Source organism: Mastomys coucha, chromosome X (genome assembly GCF_008632895.1).
Source record: "Mastomys coucha isolate ucsf_1 chromosome X, UCSF_Mcou_1, whole genome shotgun sequence".
In the NCBI taxonomy this organism is placed as follows: domain Eukaryota; kingdom Metazoa; phylum Chordata; class Mammalia; order Rodentia; family Muridae; genus Mastomys; species Mastomys coucha.
In genome coordinates, this window is record NC_045030.1 from 86,064,718 (window position 1) to 86,081,526 (window position 16,809).

Consider the following 16,809-nt stretch of genomic DNA (forward strand, 5'->3'; position numbering starts at 1 on the left):
ACCCTTAGAGCTCCCAGGGACTAAAACTCCAACCAAAGAGTACACATGGGGGAACTCATGGCTCCAGCTGCATATGTAGCAGAGGATGGCCTAATCATTAATCAATGGGAAGAGAGGCCCTTGTTCCTGTGAAGGTTCTATGCCCCAGTGTACAGGAATGCCAGGGCCAGGAAGCTGGAGAGGGTGGGTTGGTGAGCAGGGGCAGGGGGGAGTGAACTGGGATTTTTTTTTTCCGGAGGGGAAACCAGGAAAGGAGATATCATTTGAAATGTAAATAAAGAAAATATCTATTAAAAAAAGAGTCTCTATTGTAAGTTCTTTGTAATTCTGATAGGTCTGCCTTTATATGTTACTTGGTCTTTTTTTTGTGTAGATTTTAATATTCTTACTTTGTTTTGTAGATTTAATGTTTTATTTAAGTGATTTTAAGCTTTGTTGTTTACAAGCTTCTCATTATTTACACGGGGGGAGTTTTCTTCTATGATTTTGTTGAAAATATTTTCTAATCCTTGGAGCTGGGAGTCTTTTCTTTTCCTATTATTCTTACGTTTGGTCTTTTTGTAGTTTCCCAGATTTCTTGAATGTTTTGTGTCAAGAACTTTTTTCAATATAACATTTTCTTTGACTGATGTATCAATTTCTTCTATCGTATCTTCTGCGCTAGAGATTCTCTCTTTCATCTCTTGTATTCTGTTGATGAAGCATTTGTACTTCCCGTTCTCTTCCCTAGGTTTTCCATCTTCAGGATTCCTTCAGTTTCTTTATTTCATCTCTTTCTGTTTTTAGGTCTTGAGCAATTTTATTCATTTCCTTCTCTGGTTTGATTGCATTTTCCTATATTTCTTTAAGGGATTTATGCATTTCCTTTTTAAAGGCATCTATCATCCTTCTTAGACTGGATGTGTTAGGATATCAAGGGCTCACTTTGGTAGATTGCATGTGTCTGGTGATGCCATATTGTCCTGGTTCTTGTCAATTTTGTTTTTGTGTTGCCCCTGGTGATAGCTAGATCTTTCTCCTTGGGTTGGGGGGGAAGCTGAGACAAGAAGAACCTTGAGCCTGATAATAGAGTTCGGGGATCAGAATACTACTCATGTCTGCTGCCTGTGCCCCAGGTGGACATGAATGTTCCTGAGGTCCTGCAGGACTCCTTAGGAGGGAAGGAGATGGAGCTCTGTCTGGGGTGTGGTACAGCATGCAGCTCACCTGTACTGACTGTGCCCTAGTTGGATCTGGTGGGCAGGCTGAGCATCAAAAAAAAAAAAAAAATTAGGGCATATCCCCCATTCCCCCCTAAGATTTGTTTTTTGGTTTTTGGTTTTTGTCTTGTTTTGTTTTGTTTTTAACAGTAAAATGAAATCAGCTGCAATTTGAACTGTTTGTCCAAAATGTTCCTAATTTTATGAAAATTAGTTCAATTGAGCAAACATTTTTTTATTGGTTATTTTATTTATTTACATTTCAAATGTTATCCCCCTTCCTGGTTTTCCCTCTGAAACTCCCTATCCCATCCCTTTCTGCCCTGCTTCTATAAAGGTGCTCCCCCACCCAACCACCCACTCCTGTTTTACCACCTTAGCATTCCCCTGCACTAGAGCATCTAGCCTCCTCAGGACCAAGGATCTCTCCTCCTATTTGATGTCTCACAAGGCCATCCTCTGCTACTTATGCAGCTGCAGCCATGGGTCCCACCATGTGTATTCTTTGGTTGGTGGTTTAGTCCCTGGGAGCTCTAGTGTGTCTAATTGGTTGATATTGTAGTTCTTCCTATGGGTTGCAAACCCTTTCAGCTTCTTCAGTCCTTCCTCTAACTTCTTCATTGGGGTCCCCATGCTCAGTCTGATGGTTGGCTGAAAGCATCCCCATCTGTATCTGTAAGGCTCTGGCAGAGCCTATCAAGGGACATCCATATCAGGATCCTGTCAGCATGTACTTCTTGGCATCAGCAATAGTGGTTGAGTTTGGTGTCTGCATGTGGGATGGATCCCCAGGTGGGGAAGTCTCTGGATGGCCTTTCTTTCAGTCTCTGCTTCACTCTTTGCCCCTGTATTTCTTTAGAGAGGATCAATACTGGGTTAAAATTTAGAGAAGGGTGGGTGACCTGATCCTTCAACCAGGGGCTGTGCCTAAACTCTGGATATGGTATCATCCCCATTGGGTCCTGGGAGCGTCTTGCTTTTCTGATATCTGAGACTTTTTGTTGGCTACCCCTAGCTCTCCATCCCCCATTGCTACACATCTCTGTTCAATTTCCTAACCCTCTGTTTATCTCCCCTGTTTCCTCCCATACCTGATCCTGCCCCCCTTTTTCTGCCCTCACTCCTTCCTCCCAAGTTCCTCCCACCCACTACCTCCCCTGATTATTTTGTTCCACCTTCTGAATAGGACTGAAGCATCCACACTTTAGTTTTCTTTCTTCTTGAGCTTCATATGGTATGTAAGTTGTATCATGGTTATTTCAAGCTTTTATCCTAATATCCACTTATCAGTGAATACATACCATGAGTGTTCTTTTGTGACTGTGTTATCTCACTCAGAATGATATTTTCTAGTTCCATCTATTAGCCTTAAAGCCCAGAATACCCAAGATATAATTCACAGACCATATGAAGTCCAAGAAGAAGGAAGACCAAAGGGTTGATGATCCAGTGCTTCTTAGAAGGGGAACAAAATATTCACAGGAGGAAATATGGAGGCAAAGTATGGAACAGAGACTTAAGGAAAGGCCATCCAGAGACTGCCCCACCTTAGGATCCATCTCTGAAAGGCTCTGCCAGAGCCTGACAAATACAGAGGCAGATGCTTGCAGCCAACCCTTGGACAGGGTCTCTGATGAAGAAGTTGGAGGAGGGACAAAAGGAGTTGAGAGAGTTTGCTGCTCCATTTGGGGAGAAACAGTGTCAACTGGCCAGACCACCCTGGAGCCATGGCTCCAGCCACATATGAGGCAGAGGAGGGGTTGGACAACAGTGGGAGGAGCAGCCCTTGGGCCTGAGGGTGTTTGATGCTTCAGAGTAGGGGAATGTCAGGGCAGGAAGGCAAGAGTGTGGGGAGCACACCCTCATAGAGGAAGGGGGGAGTGGATGTGATAGGGGATTTGCAAAGGGGAGACCTGGAAAGGGAAAATGTTTGAAATGTAAATAAAGAAAATATCCAATAAAAGAGATTATCCTACATCAAATTTGTGATTTTAGATTCATGGAAAAAGTGAAGGCTCAGAGATTTATTCAGAGAGAGCAGTGTGTGTGTGTACGCGCGCGCGCGCTCACAATGACAGATGGGAGCACTTGTTACCTCCTTGAAAACCAGACACATGTTTAATAGGTCATGCTTTCTGTGCTTTGTAACTGAATGAGTACCTTCTTGGACTGCTCTAAGTTTGCACTGTTTCATAATTCCAAAACTTTACTCCTTCAAACACTCTTTACTAGCTGATATTTCAGAACCCTATTATCTCCTTTGAAAATCACAATGTGTATGAGAAAATATATAGCTCTCCACATAAATTCCTTAACATGACACTTCTGGTCCATTCAGTTTCCTAAGAAACTGATGGAAACCAAGGAAATTAAGTAGCATAAAGCAGAAGTAGAAGCCAGAATGCAAAAGCATGACTGCTAACAATTGGGCCCACCTGACTCCAAATGAGGAACCAGGGTCACCCGCAGGATCATTCTGAGTGCACTAGAGCTAGACTTAACATATATCAGATGTGTGCCAGTGTGTGGGTTGAATCTGCTTCAGGGATGAAGAGAACATCTTTGGATCAGTAGGCCCTTTTAACTGTGTCCAATTCTCAAATAATGCTGACACTGAGAAACTTCAGCCAGCAACACTCCAAGAAACCTGGACAAGAAGTCTACCCATCTGAACAGCACAGATCTGAATAGTACATCCCAGCATCCATTTACACAAACTTTTCTCAAAAGTTCTCAAACTTTTGTCCCCAGCAGAAGTGATTTTCGAAGTTTAGCATGCTATCAAAATGCCTGGAAGGCTTGTTAAAACACAGCTGGTTGGACTCCAACCAGGGAGTTCCTTTTTCAGTAGGTCTATCCTGAGGCTTAGAATTTGCATTTCTTATAAGTTCTCAGATACTGCTGCTGGGACTGCTGATCCATGAATCATATTTTAAAACCAGTGTTCCATACCATCCCTACATATGTACTAAGAGAGGTAAACCTTTAGAAATCACTAAATTATTAGCTTGAAATGTGATAATTAGGCTTTGTTATATATAAAGTACTTAATACAGTAGATTACAATTTAAAGAGCCGTTTTACAATTTCTTATAAATACTCATTATACCTTTAAAATACAGTGAAATTATCTTGAGGATCTATAGGATTGCATATCCTAAATAACCAAACTTTAAAATAATTCATGTTTGCAGTCTTTTCTCCTTAGCCAGTCTTTTATTTCTTTATGATTATCATATTTTATATTTTTATTTATCACATAAGCCATCCATAGCCATATGGTTGAGGAAAATGAAAAATTAGGGGACACATTGAGAGCTAATTTGAATGCACAGATATGGAAATTAAGTACCTTTCACTTATTCCTTGGGTAGATTTGAGACAATTAAAACATAGGAGTTCAATGTATATGCCTTGAACCCAGGAGTGAATTTGTAGTCATTAAAACCCCCACACAAGTAGGAAACAACAATTGCATCTGTGACCCAAGAAATTTGGAAAATAGATCTTTTGGAGAGATTTTCTGCCATTGCTTCCATTAAATTCCTTTTAAAGCATTTTCTGAGTAAGAAAATATTCAGCCTGATGCTGTCAATATTTCAGACCACAAGGGTATCCTTGAAAAAAATGGTGCCTTACTATCCTGAAAAATGTTCCTCTGCTTCCCCAAGGACCCAATTTACAAAGCAGAAATCTGCTGGTAGGATTTGGGTAAAAATCATATCATCTGGCTAAAGCCATTTCCTCTGACTTTCTACAGCCTGCTTTGAAAGTATTTTACTGGTTACTTTCTGTGGAGGCAGAAGGTGAGTGGTATTTCTCATTTAAGGGCAGAGGAGCTCAGATGTCGAATGTCCCAGCATGAAGATGACAACAAGAATACTATGTACTGTCTAATCTTCTAAGCTTCATTCTGCCAGGAGAAACTTTCATAATGTCCTTTTATGTATTGAAACCAGACTATATTCAAAAACAAGCCAATGTCTAACCCAGCATTTATCTTCTAGAGTGGAACAGCTTATTTCTAGCATGTGTTTTAGGCTGGAGATAGGAGAATTCTTAGCATAAACTGCATAAAACTGTCTCTTTTGCCCGTCAGTACCATTGATTGTCGGAATCTACTCAGGAGTTTTTCTGTATAGTACATACCCATCTTTCATATTCACATTCTCAGAGCTGTAACAATGGAAGAGTTTTGAAATGCCAATAAATAGACAGCAATTTGGGTGTTTCTATTGGGACTGACATTTTACCTAACAACTATGAAAATCAGTACTCTGGTATGGCCCTCCAGCTGTCCCAGATTTAACTACTTTGCCTAACCAGAACCCCATGGTACCTTTTACCTGTACTGTATTAACATTTATTTAGGAGTTGATAAATAGCTTAGTGCAATGGTTATGTTTTTCTAATAGTGGTAGCCTCATACACATACTCTCTCTTCTACCAGTTAACATAGACAGAAGATTTTTATCCAGTATGAATGCTGAGACTACATGGTGAAAGACTGTGTGCTCAGCAAAAACCTTACCCATGATGAATAAACAGCTCTTCTGGGGGCTCTGCTGCCGCCAGCTCGGCAGGAGTTGTTTATTGCCTGCTTTGCACATCCCATGATAAAGTTGCTGCTAAAATAAATTGCAGTTTTGCATAATTATTGACAATCACATCTTAACAAGCAGTGTGTATCATATTTGAGTGTTCAATTTTTTGAAATCCATTTTTAGCTTATGTTTAATCCCAGAAAGTGTTTGTGTAGTCGTCGAAGGCAAATAAGGCATTTAAATAGAGTACTAATTTCCTCATTGCAGACAAAATTTACCTGAATCTTTTTAGATGGAACTGTTACTGCTTAAGGCAATTTTCCCTCCTGAGCTATTATTATGCAGATCTTTGCTCAGGGCATTTGTGTGAGTATCCACATTATATGCTCTCTCCTTCTCTCTCTCTCTCTCTCTCTCTCTCTCTCTCCCTCTCTCTCTCTTCTCTCTCTCTCTATATATATATACACACACACACATACATACATATATATATGTATATATACATAAATACATGTATATACATATATATACACAAATACACATATACATATGTATGTATGTATTTATATATTTGTATATAAAGTACATATGCATATATATTATACATACACACATATATATATCCATATATATATGTATACTTTATATAGAAATACATACAATTACAAAGTATGATTTTTAAAATTCTCCTAAGGGATTTTTATTTCTTCCATTTTAAAGAAAATGGGAAATCCAAAATGAGGTGTAGACAGAAGTTACTAACAATTTTATTAAGAATGATACTATGTGAAGTTGATGTTCATCATACAGTAGCTACTGAGGAAGAGGAAATGAAAAATCAGAGAAGTTAATAACAAGCCATGTCACACAACAGGCAAAAGATAGTGGAAACTGAACCACTGTCTGTCTGATTTGTAAGTTTCTACATTTTCAACTTGATACATTTTTTTTTCTTTTGGAAAATGTCCTCAGTTGTAGGTAATGCAGAATGAACCTAAGGAAGTACTTTTAACCATACAATATTTGGTAAGATGATAGTTCCCACAATTGTTTCTGTGAAATGTTATCTTTGCATCTTTTTTTCATTTTAGTGTTTTTTCTCTCTTTACCTTCAACCCTTCCCTCCAGTATTCACCTCCCAAATCTCCGTTTGTATTTTCCTGATTTTTTACTTTACTTATTTCATTCTTGTTTCTTGCCTCAGGGTTATATCAAAGATGGGCACAGCAAAGGAATTTAAGGTTTTGCCTATGAAGATTAACTTCAACACAAACTTAAAGTTGAAAGAAAGATATTGGAATCATTATGAACAAAATTTGTAAGGCCCACAATGTCTCTCTCCCTCTCATGTGTGTGTGTATCCATTTTTATACGAATCTTTAATTATTATTCATTTTCTTGCAGGAGTACCCAGGGATAGAACTTAGGGCTCTGACTTTAGTAGGCAAACACTCTACCATTGAGCCACATCCCCAACACATTGTTGTTTAATTTTAATAGGTCCACTTGCATGCCTTCCTTCAAGAAGAGGCCTTTAGATTAAATAGAAATGATTCTTAAACAAAAGCTTAGTATTCTAGTTGTTGGTTAAATGGAGAGCTTCAGCAGCACACCATCTTTGCTCATTTTATTGAGTTCAATGGATATACCATCCTGATACTTATGAATTCCATCTGCCTGTTTGTCCCTTTGCAGAGTGAGTGAGCGAGAGGCTGCTTTGGAAGAAACTCATAGATTACTGCAGCAGTTCCCTCTGGACCTGGAGAAGTTTCTTTCTTGGATTACAGAAGCAGAAACAACTGCCAATGTCCTACAGGATGCTTCCCGTAAGGAGAAGCTCCTAGAAGACTCCAGGGGAGTCAGAGAGCTGATGAAACCATGGCAAGTAAGTTGAGTGTTTCAGCTTTGGCCATCAAGTGAATCCAAATGAAGCAGTCTAAGCATTTGTACTTGATACTGACAAACTGGGGACAAAAATAAAGTTGTTTTATTCAGCTTGATATAGTTCAGCATTTGGGCAAGAAGAAAAGAGGCAGAGGCAGTAAAAAGACTCATTTGTGATTTCATTAAATACCATGAGCTTCAAAAAAAGTACACATCTATTTGACCAGAAAAAATACTTGCCAAAATAGCAGAGGTTTTGTCAAGCAGAAACTTAACTCAGAGAAGTAAGTTCAGCATTTGGTTTATTAAATTAAAATGGTTGCCATTTTTCACTGTTTATTTAATGTCTTACAGGGAATGCATCTGTAGGAACTGTCTGTTTTATTTAGTGTTGGTAACTAAATCAGTTTCCCTTCATTACTTTCAAATACATTCTAAAATGTTAATCTGACATTTTGTAGTTTCTTCCTAACATGATCTGTGAAAATATGAATGAGATTGCTAAATTTGTTATAGTTAGTAATTGTAGAACTTTTAGACAATTGTTTTTCCTGGAAACAAAAATTAGTAATTCTGTGTGCATGAACAGCAAAAACAGAAGCCTAGAGTAATATTGCTTAAGTAGAATCATGTTCTGTAGTTCAGGAGTTCTCAAAGGTTTATTCTTAATAACTGATGGGATTTTTCTGAATTATGCAACATTGTTTTATGCCTGATTTTGTTGCTATATATATATATATATATATATATATATATATATATGAATACCACTGATATGTATATATATATGTATATATATATATATATACATATATATATATATATGAACACCACTGGTATCTACAATATACTCTGACATAATAATTTAAAGAATTTCCTTGACTATTTTGATGTGACAATTGGTTAATTTGTTCTTTTGGTGCAGAGAGTAGATAACAACAACGACTTTATTATACCTTGAACTTATTATTCATTTTTATCTTTCTGGCCCCACTTGCCTATCCACAATGATGCTAGTTTTGTTTGCTCCTGTGGAGGTAATTAGAATTAAATAGTTTCGGACTTTATCTCTGCTGAGATCTCCCATGTAAAAGTCATGTGAATCCAGATTTTATTTTGGCTGAATCTTAGATGAATAATTAAACAGTGATTGAAGTGTTATAGCCATTCCATGGCTTATGCCATTCCATAAATAAAAATTTATTTCATCTTATAAATGGTTACAAAGCCATAGTAGAATTTTAATTGGTACATGGGTTCACATTTTTCCTGCAACTATGATTGATAAACAGTACAGCTTTGATTGCATAGCTTTTTAAATAACTTATGCTGAAAATCAAGACTGATCAAATTACTTTAATACCTTATTGTCAGATATTTAGTAGACTTCCTCTCAAAATAGTATAAGTCAGGTAGAAATCAAAGATATGATCTCCTATATTTGTATTTATATATGCACTATTCATGTATAAGTTATAATCTTTAGAAATTATAAAATCTAAATAATTAAATTAAAAACTGGCTATATTTCTTTTTAAGTATGAATAGGGAAGAAAGAAAATTTGTGTTTTGATTATTTATATTTCTTTCAAAAATAATTGGAAATTACTCTGAAAAGAACTATGAGCTTTCTTGTATTATTTAAAATGTATATATGTATATATGAATGTATGTATATACTTTTCAAATCTGGACATGTTTTCTATTTCTTACTTGCCAAATTATTTTTCTCATATAAACTCCAATGATGAACCTCTAGGCATCTTTAATCTCTAAGGCTGGCCACATCAAACATTCAAAATGTTGGAGTCAGAAAATGTTAATTTTAGAATAAGGAAGGTCTTCTTAAAAGTGTTAGTGTAAAGTGATGAGTGAGTTTGTTGTTGTTGTTAACAGTGTTGTTCATAAACAGGTTCTTTACTGGTTAGCCAGCTCATTATTTATAGGGGGCCAAATATAACACATTTGTGGAGGTCAGAGGAGGACCTTGGGTACTGGTCCATGCCTAACCATCTTACTTGTGGTCGGAACTCTTGGCTGCTGCTGGCCCTAGCTGGGAGCTTCTGGAGATTATTCTGTCACTGCTTTCTATTTACTGCAGTTATCTTGGATTTACATCAAGATTTTACATAGGTTCTGAGGCTCTGAACTCAGGTAGTGAATTTTAAAGGCTAATGCTTTCACCATGGACTCTGGTTCTTTTCAGTTAGTAATTCTCAGTCTCAGATTCCTGAACATTACCAATGCATGTTGCCAGTCCTATACTAAACTGTATTATTAATTACAAAAGAAAAAAGGAAGGGACCCAAATGCTTAGTCAAAGTGATAGCTCTCCCAGCAGATCTTGAGTTCTCTGTCCACTCAAAAACTGAGCCAGATTTGTTTTCTACAAAAACTGCTGCATGGAGAAAAAATGATAAATACTTTAAAATTATTTTCTGAAATTGCCAGTTGTTCCATATATTGAGACAAACTCTTATTATCCCTATATTGACTATTGCCTTTGGTTATTAGGTACTTCAATATCTATTTAATTCTCTCATCAAGAATTATAATTTGTGGGGTCTATGAGCACTGTATATATTATAAATCATGAGATTCTTTAATAAAATTAATGAATACATTTTACCCTGAAACATATTAAAAGTCCCTAGTATATTAGTAAAAAGGGTATTTGTTTTCTTAACTAAGGTCAAGAATAATATTCTGCTTGCCCACACACTATGATGAAGACATCTTTCTTATAGTTATTTGTGATAGTCTAGCTGGACTATTTAAGATATCAAACTTTTATATAATACCATATAGATCCTGAGCAGTGAATATTTAAGAATGCTTAATTTGACATTTATTTCAAAAGTTAAAAAACTGAATTAATAATTGAATCTGATTCTTTTTCTGTCCAAATATTTTCTTTTGGACCTAAGAGAGCTGATAAAAATAATAATGGTTCATCTTATAAATAAATAAATAAATAATAAAAAACTTGGTTAAATAATTGAATGACTTCATACCTTTGCAAATATTCCACAAGTTTTGTAAATCTTACATGATTCTTTGTCTTAGTGTTTGATTGCTGCAAAGAGTCACCAAGACCAAGGCTTATAAGGACAGCATTTAATTGCTGTTGGCTTACATATAGGTTCAGAGGTTCAGTCCATTATCATCAAGGCTAGAGCATGGCAGGATCCAGGCAGGCATGGTGCATGAAGAGCTGAGAGTTCTACATCTTCATCTGACTGTCCACTAAAGAGAAGAACTTCCTCACTCAGCAGTGCTTTAAAGCCCACCCCACACTGACACGCATCCTCCAACAAGGCCTCGCCTCCAAATCACCAAACATGCACACACGTGCACACACACACACACACACACACACACTCACAAAGGCAGAGTAATCATAAAAGAAGTTTGGAAATGGGAGATAAATGTGGTACATCTTTTCTTCAGAGCTGCCACTTACGGCTTTTTCTGGGATAGCATACACCGTTTCTTGGAATACTGTACATGCAAATTTTAATAATTTACCAGCTAAAATTTAATTGATATAGTTAAAAGAGATGATTAGAGATGATTAAGAAATAAAAATTTTGTCCTTCTAAAATGGAAGCTTTGGCATCTGCCTTAAGGGTAACACTGTTTCTTGGTATACCCTACATCTGGCAAAGCTACAATTGTCACACATTACATTGAACTTTTCCCTTTGAAACTATAACATTCCCAGTAGCAGTACAAGAAGATATGATACCTGAGGTTTCACTTGGAAGTTCCAAATAGAAGTTGGTTAACTTACTAACAACTTACAAGGTATAGTGCCCAAAGTGTGCACTGTGGCTATAAATAAGATGCTGAAACTTTGCTCTGCAAATTAAATGCAAGACCATTATATACAACATCACAAAATTAGAGCATTCATAGATGATGTGGTTAATATTCTATGGTATTAAATATTGGAAACATAACAGTCTCACTTAAGGATGTGGTAGTGTTTGGTCAGATGAAAAGGTGTCTGTCTTAAGGTTCTCTACAGTCACAGAACTTTTGGAATGTCTTTATATATTAAGGGAATTTATTGTAATGACTTACAGTCTGTAGTCCAATTTACCCAACAATGGACAGCTGTGACCAGGAAGTCCAAGGATCTAGTACTTGCTCAGTCCCATGAAGCTAGTTGTTTATGCTTGCCTTCTGTGGAAGTAGATTCCAGCAGATGTGCTGGCAAGTAAGTACAAGAAGTTGAAGAAGAGTGAATCTTCTTTCTTCCAATGTCCTTATATAGGACTCCAGGAGAAGATGTGGCCCAGATTAAAGGTGTATACCACCATGCCTGGATCTGGAACTTGCTCTGTCCCAGGCCAACCTTGAACTCAGAGATTTGCTTGACCAGAGTCTCTTGTAATTAAAGATATGTACTACCTTGTCAGGGCCTAAGGTTTTCATGGCTACTATGCCTCAAGATCTCCATGTCAAGATCCAGATCAGAAACATGTCTTCCAGCCTCAAGATCTTGATCACAAATGTGCCCTCCATTTCTGGAATGTAGTTCATTCCAGATGTAATCAAGCTAACAACCAGGAATAGACATCACTTTCTTTAAGTAAAAATTTGATATCATTGTAGTACTATCTTGTGAAGAAGTTGCGTGGCTATAGGCATGTGGGTGGGAAGTAGTCTAAGAAGTGAGTAAGGAATGTGCTTCTCTCTGTCTTTCTCTCCCTCCTCTCCCCTCCCTCCCTCCCCCTCTGGTGTGTATGTGTGTATCAACATTAGTTACTTCATTTCATTTATCTATATAATTGCCAACATTTTATTTACCAATATCATGAAAAGTTCTCATATATTGAATAAAATACTGCCAGGGAAACCACTTTGGTAAACTTTGAATTATACATCTGAATATACCTATAAATTATGACAGGTTTGCTTTCTGATACATTATTGAGATGATTGAAATATTAGATTATTCAGTGTTTCTTATATAAAATCTTGATCCACATGTTCATTCAAGGTAACATAATCAAGCACCTTAAATAAATTGAAACCTCACATTTCATGGGATATTGTATAATAGAAATGGTCTGTGGATATCTAATTCTAAGGAAACCTTCAGTATGCTTACTATTCCCAATGGGTTTTCATTGGTCTATATTTTTTAATCTGCCTATTTTTATTGTTTCTTGAGATCATGAGGGTGATTCTATATATATACCTTTTGTCTGGTGTTCTCTTACTGTTCTACATGTGTAAAAATATTATTATCATCACATTGACATGCAAGTTATATTCCTACCATTTAAACTTTTATTACATTGGAAAGTCTTTACTAAACGTCCATCAGGTGCTTTAGGTATAGTGATGACAACATACATACAGAGAGGTGGATCTTTGTGCCAGAGAGCACACCAAGGACATAGAAGCCATGTCATAAGTGTTAAAAGCTAGACAGGTAGATCTATACCTGTCTGAAGGCCAGAAAATATTCAAAAACATATTTTAACCTTGTTTATGTATTGGGTGAGATTTTTAAAATACTAACCCTTAAGTTAGACCTTGAAGAAATTCAAGTTAGATTGATCACACCATATCTTGGCCATGACACCAAACAAAGATTGAGAAATGCTATTTAGAGAAAGTTGTGTTTAAGAATATTTGAGAAGAAGGTCCCAAGTGGTACTTTCGGAGAACTCCTGCATTTGAGAGACTAGGCCAGAAAGATAATAATGAGGTCAGCCTAGTTGACATACCAAGATCTTGTCTCAATTTTGAAAATGGCATAGTAGTGGCTTATTTTGAGATCCTGAAGGAACTCCTGTATGTGTAGATAAAGTTGCTGCTACCAGAAATGAGATTGGGTAGATCAGATAAGAGAAAGTCATATAAACACTATGATAAAATAGAGAATTGGTTTTGGTGATAAAGATAGATCCCATTTTTTAATTTATATTGCTTTTAATCATGTTCTCTTCATACCTTTCTTAACCCTTTCTCCATTGTCCTGAGTCCCTTTCTGTTGTCATTAACACTTACTACCTTATTTTACTGCCCAACCACATGACACACACATACAGGAACTGCAATACTTAACAGGATGTGGTCAGGATTAAGAATAAGATACATGTTACTTTCCACCAAAGAGGCAACACTGTGATAAAAAGACTTAGTGAATATAAACTGGTTTTTTCCTCTCCCCCACTGACACTATTTTTTAAAAGTTTGAGTTTATCTATAGTCTTTGAGTTGTCATATCTTAGTGTTCAGCGAGTATTGCAACCAAGAAATTAATTATAATTTTAGTAAAATGATTAAGGCAGTGAGTGACATTGGACACATGAACTCTAGAAGAAGGTTGTTTGGAAGTTACATGGTTATTTTGCTGCACTCCTTAAGAGGCAGCAATGAGATAATCTGAGGTAATATGGGCAGTCAGCATGTTCACTGACTCAGGAATCTTGAGGACAAACAGTTTTGGGGAGGAATGAATGCCAAGAATGTGCTTGTTTTGAGGCACCTATGCAAGGGAGAAAATTACCTCCCTTGAAGCAGTTGTGACTGTACATCTAAATTGTGGAGACAATCCTAGTTAAAGGAATAAAACTTGAAGGACTTCGACATGTAAACCATAGAAAGAGATGATATTACTTATACACATATTGATACTGTTACTGAAACTCCCCATGGCTCACCCAGAAATCCACTTAAATGCTACTAAAATCTTCCTGCAGCCCAGTGTTTATATTCACTGATCCCTTCCTTTATGCTATTTGAAATGAATTCAGTAGAAAACATTCTTTCCAGCTTCTGGGTATTATGAAGAAGGTTGCTATGAACATAGTGTAACATGTTTAATATGACTTGAATTTCAAGACATCATTATAAAGGTTGGACTACTTTGGCCATGTTATATCTTGTTCATATTGAAACATGTGAGTTGAAAGTATTGAAATCTTCAGAACCAACTTGTCTGAATATTGCTATGTTACTAGGAAATAATACAAAATGGTGCATATGATGTACTATGTTGAATAATTTCCAACTTTAACTATCAGATTATATATTTTATATCTATAAATAAAAAGAAAAGCCTCTATCAAAGAGAAGACACTGTGCATACTGCAAAGGCAATTTTGGTAGCCTGTAATGACCATTGTCTTTTATACTTCACAGAGATTTTTTGTTAGAAGGTAATAAATATAAAAGCACTTTGAAACGCATTCTTAAGTGAAAGGTCCTTGTTAATATTATTAATTACCATTAGGCAAAAGTCAAACTGAATCTATAAATCTAAAATTTCACTCTTTACAACCAATGAATCAAAGTTACATTAAGTAATAATACAGTTTTAATATTTTATAGTCACCAAAGTAATTATACTTTCATTTTCTAATTTGATTTTCTAAAAACAGGATGCTGTACTAGGACTATTTCCATTTTTAATTACAGAGAATAAAATTGGAGAAAGTATGTAATTTATCTATGGTATATCACTAGAAATTAACTAATTTGTGTTTCACTCTTCCAGATTAGGAGGGAAATCATGTAAAATCAAATACTAGCAGTAAAATATGTTTCTGGGATTTAAAATAGTATATTTTGTCCAACTATTATAATAAATAATGATAACTAATATTCTTTAAATACTTACTATGACCAAGCATAGTGCTGCATGTTTCGATTGTATGAATATTACCATAATCTTATTTTCATGAAATGCTAAATATTTGGAGGATTGACCAATTGCAAACTATATAGGGAAAAATGAGTGTTTGAAATTCTGTTTGACTTTCTGACCTTCTGAGGATCCTGCTATCCTGCTTATTACTCTGAGCTGGCTCAGCAATTCAAGTCAAACCCTAAATATCAGAAAAGAAATTTCAAATCATTCACCTCATTGGAATCTGTCAGTTCAAAGAAATATTAGGCTCCCTAGACATCCATTTTGTTTCACATTTTTCTTTCTAGTTTCTGCATGTTTCTCCGCTGAAATGCACTCTATGAAATCAGGTCATGATCAGATGTAAATGTTCTTGTTAAGGCCTCTTTTTGCCAGAAAGATGTGTACTTGTTCTGTTATACTTGACCACTGAACAATTTCCCTCCTCTTGAATTGCAGGGCTGGCAGAATCCCTCTCCATCTGCCCAATGACATGTTCCTTATGCATCATTTCCCCGAGTATCTATTTCATGTATTCCCTTGATTTTTTTCATCTCATCTCCTCTCAATAGTCAATCAATACTTCATAAGTGTCAGGAATCTATTATATTTCTTTCTAAATAGACTGCTCATCTCCATTAAACCAATGATTCAAGTATTCTGTTCTCTTTGCAAGATTCATCCTACATGTCTTATTGAATGTTGGAGTTTCTTAACTAACATATCTTAGACAAAGTGCAAACTCAGTAAGATACAACCCAGGCCATGTCTTTTATCTCTTACTATTCAACACTATAACCTCTCTTCTGGGAGACTTCAGATCATGAATTTATTTATACATCTTCTTTTTTATGTCAATTTTACATTTTCTTTTCTGAACACTGGATTTTTTCCTACAAGATTGTTTATGTAGTACCCTTTACTTACTACTACTATAATTTGTGTTACTCTTTGCTTGTATCTGCTTCAACACATTTCTGTCAACTGCTTGTTCCAATTCACCCTGCAGTTTAAATTCCCTAAAGCATAACCTAAATACTAACTAGAATGTAGATTTTATGCAAGAAGAGATTAAACAGGAATTCATTTACTTATGTATTCCTATTGTCAAGATACTATATTGTGTGTGATGGGTGTTATAATAAATATTTATTAGTCAATTAAATAAACACATGACTCTCCCAAACATTTTTATGACTTCTTAAAACATTACAAAAAACCCTTGTACACTCCTTCACCTTGCTGTCAAGGATCGGCCTCAAAGCTGAGTTCTAAACTTACTCATTCCTTTGTCTTTCAATAAATCCTCAATTCCTACAAAATGAACATCAAACAAGACTAGAGTTATATTTTTTTAACAATTATATTCACGCTTAGACAGTTTTATACTTATATGTAATATATGCCTTATCTCCATCTTCCTTTCCTAACAAAAACTTTCCTATAAATCCCTCTCCCACATTCCTGTGGGAAACTGAAAAGGGTTGTTTGTTTGTTTTGACACACTTAGTTTAAATAACCAGAACCACCT

The 16,809-nt window shown here is 36.0% G+C and overlaps 1 protein-coding gene across 1 annotated transcript in view; it reads left to right on the plus strand.

The window, feature by feature from the left end:
- The window catches only part of Dmd (dystrophin), a 2,056,279-nt gene that overhangs the window by 1,497,064 nt on the left and 542,406 nt on the right, over positions 1 to 16,809 (plus strand). Inside the window, exon 54 of the mRNA XM_031364700.1 lies at positions 7,439 to 7,628. Coding sequence (XP_031220560.1) covers positions 7,439 to 7,628 — 190 coding nt within the window. The remainder of the gene's footprint in view (positions 1 to 7,438; positions 7,629 to 16,809) is intronic.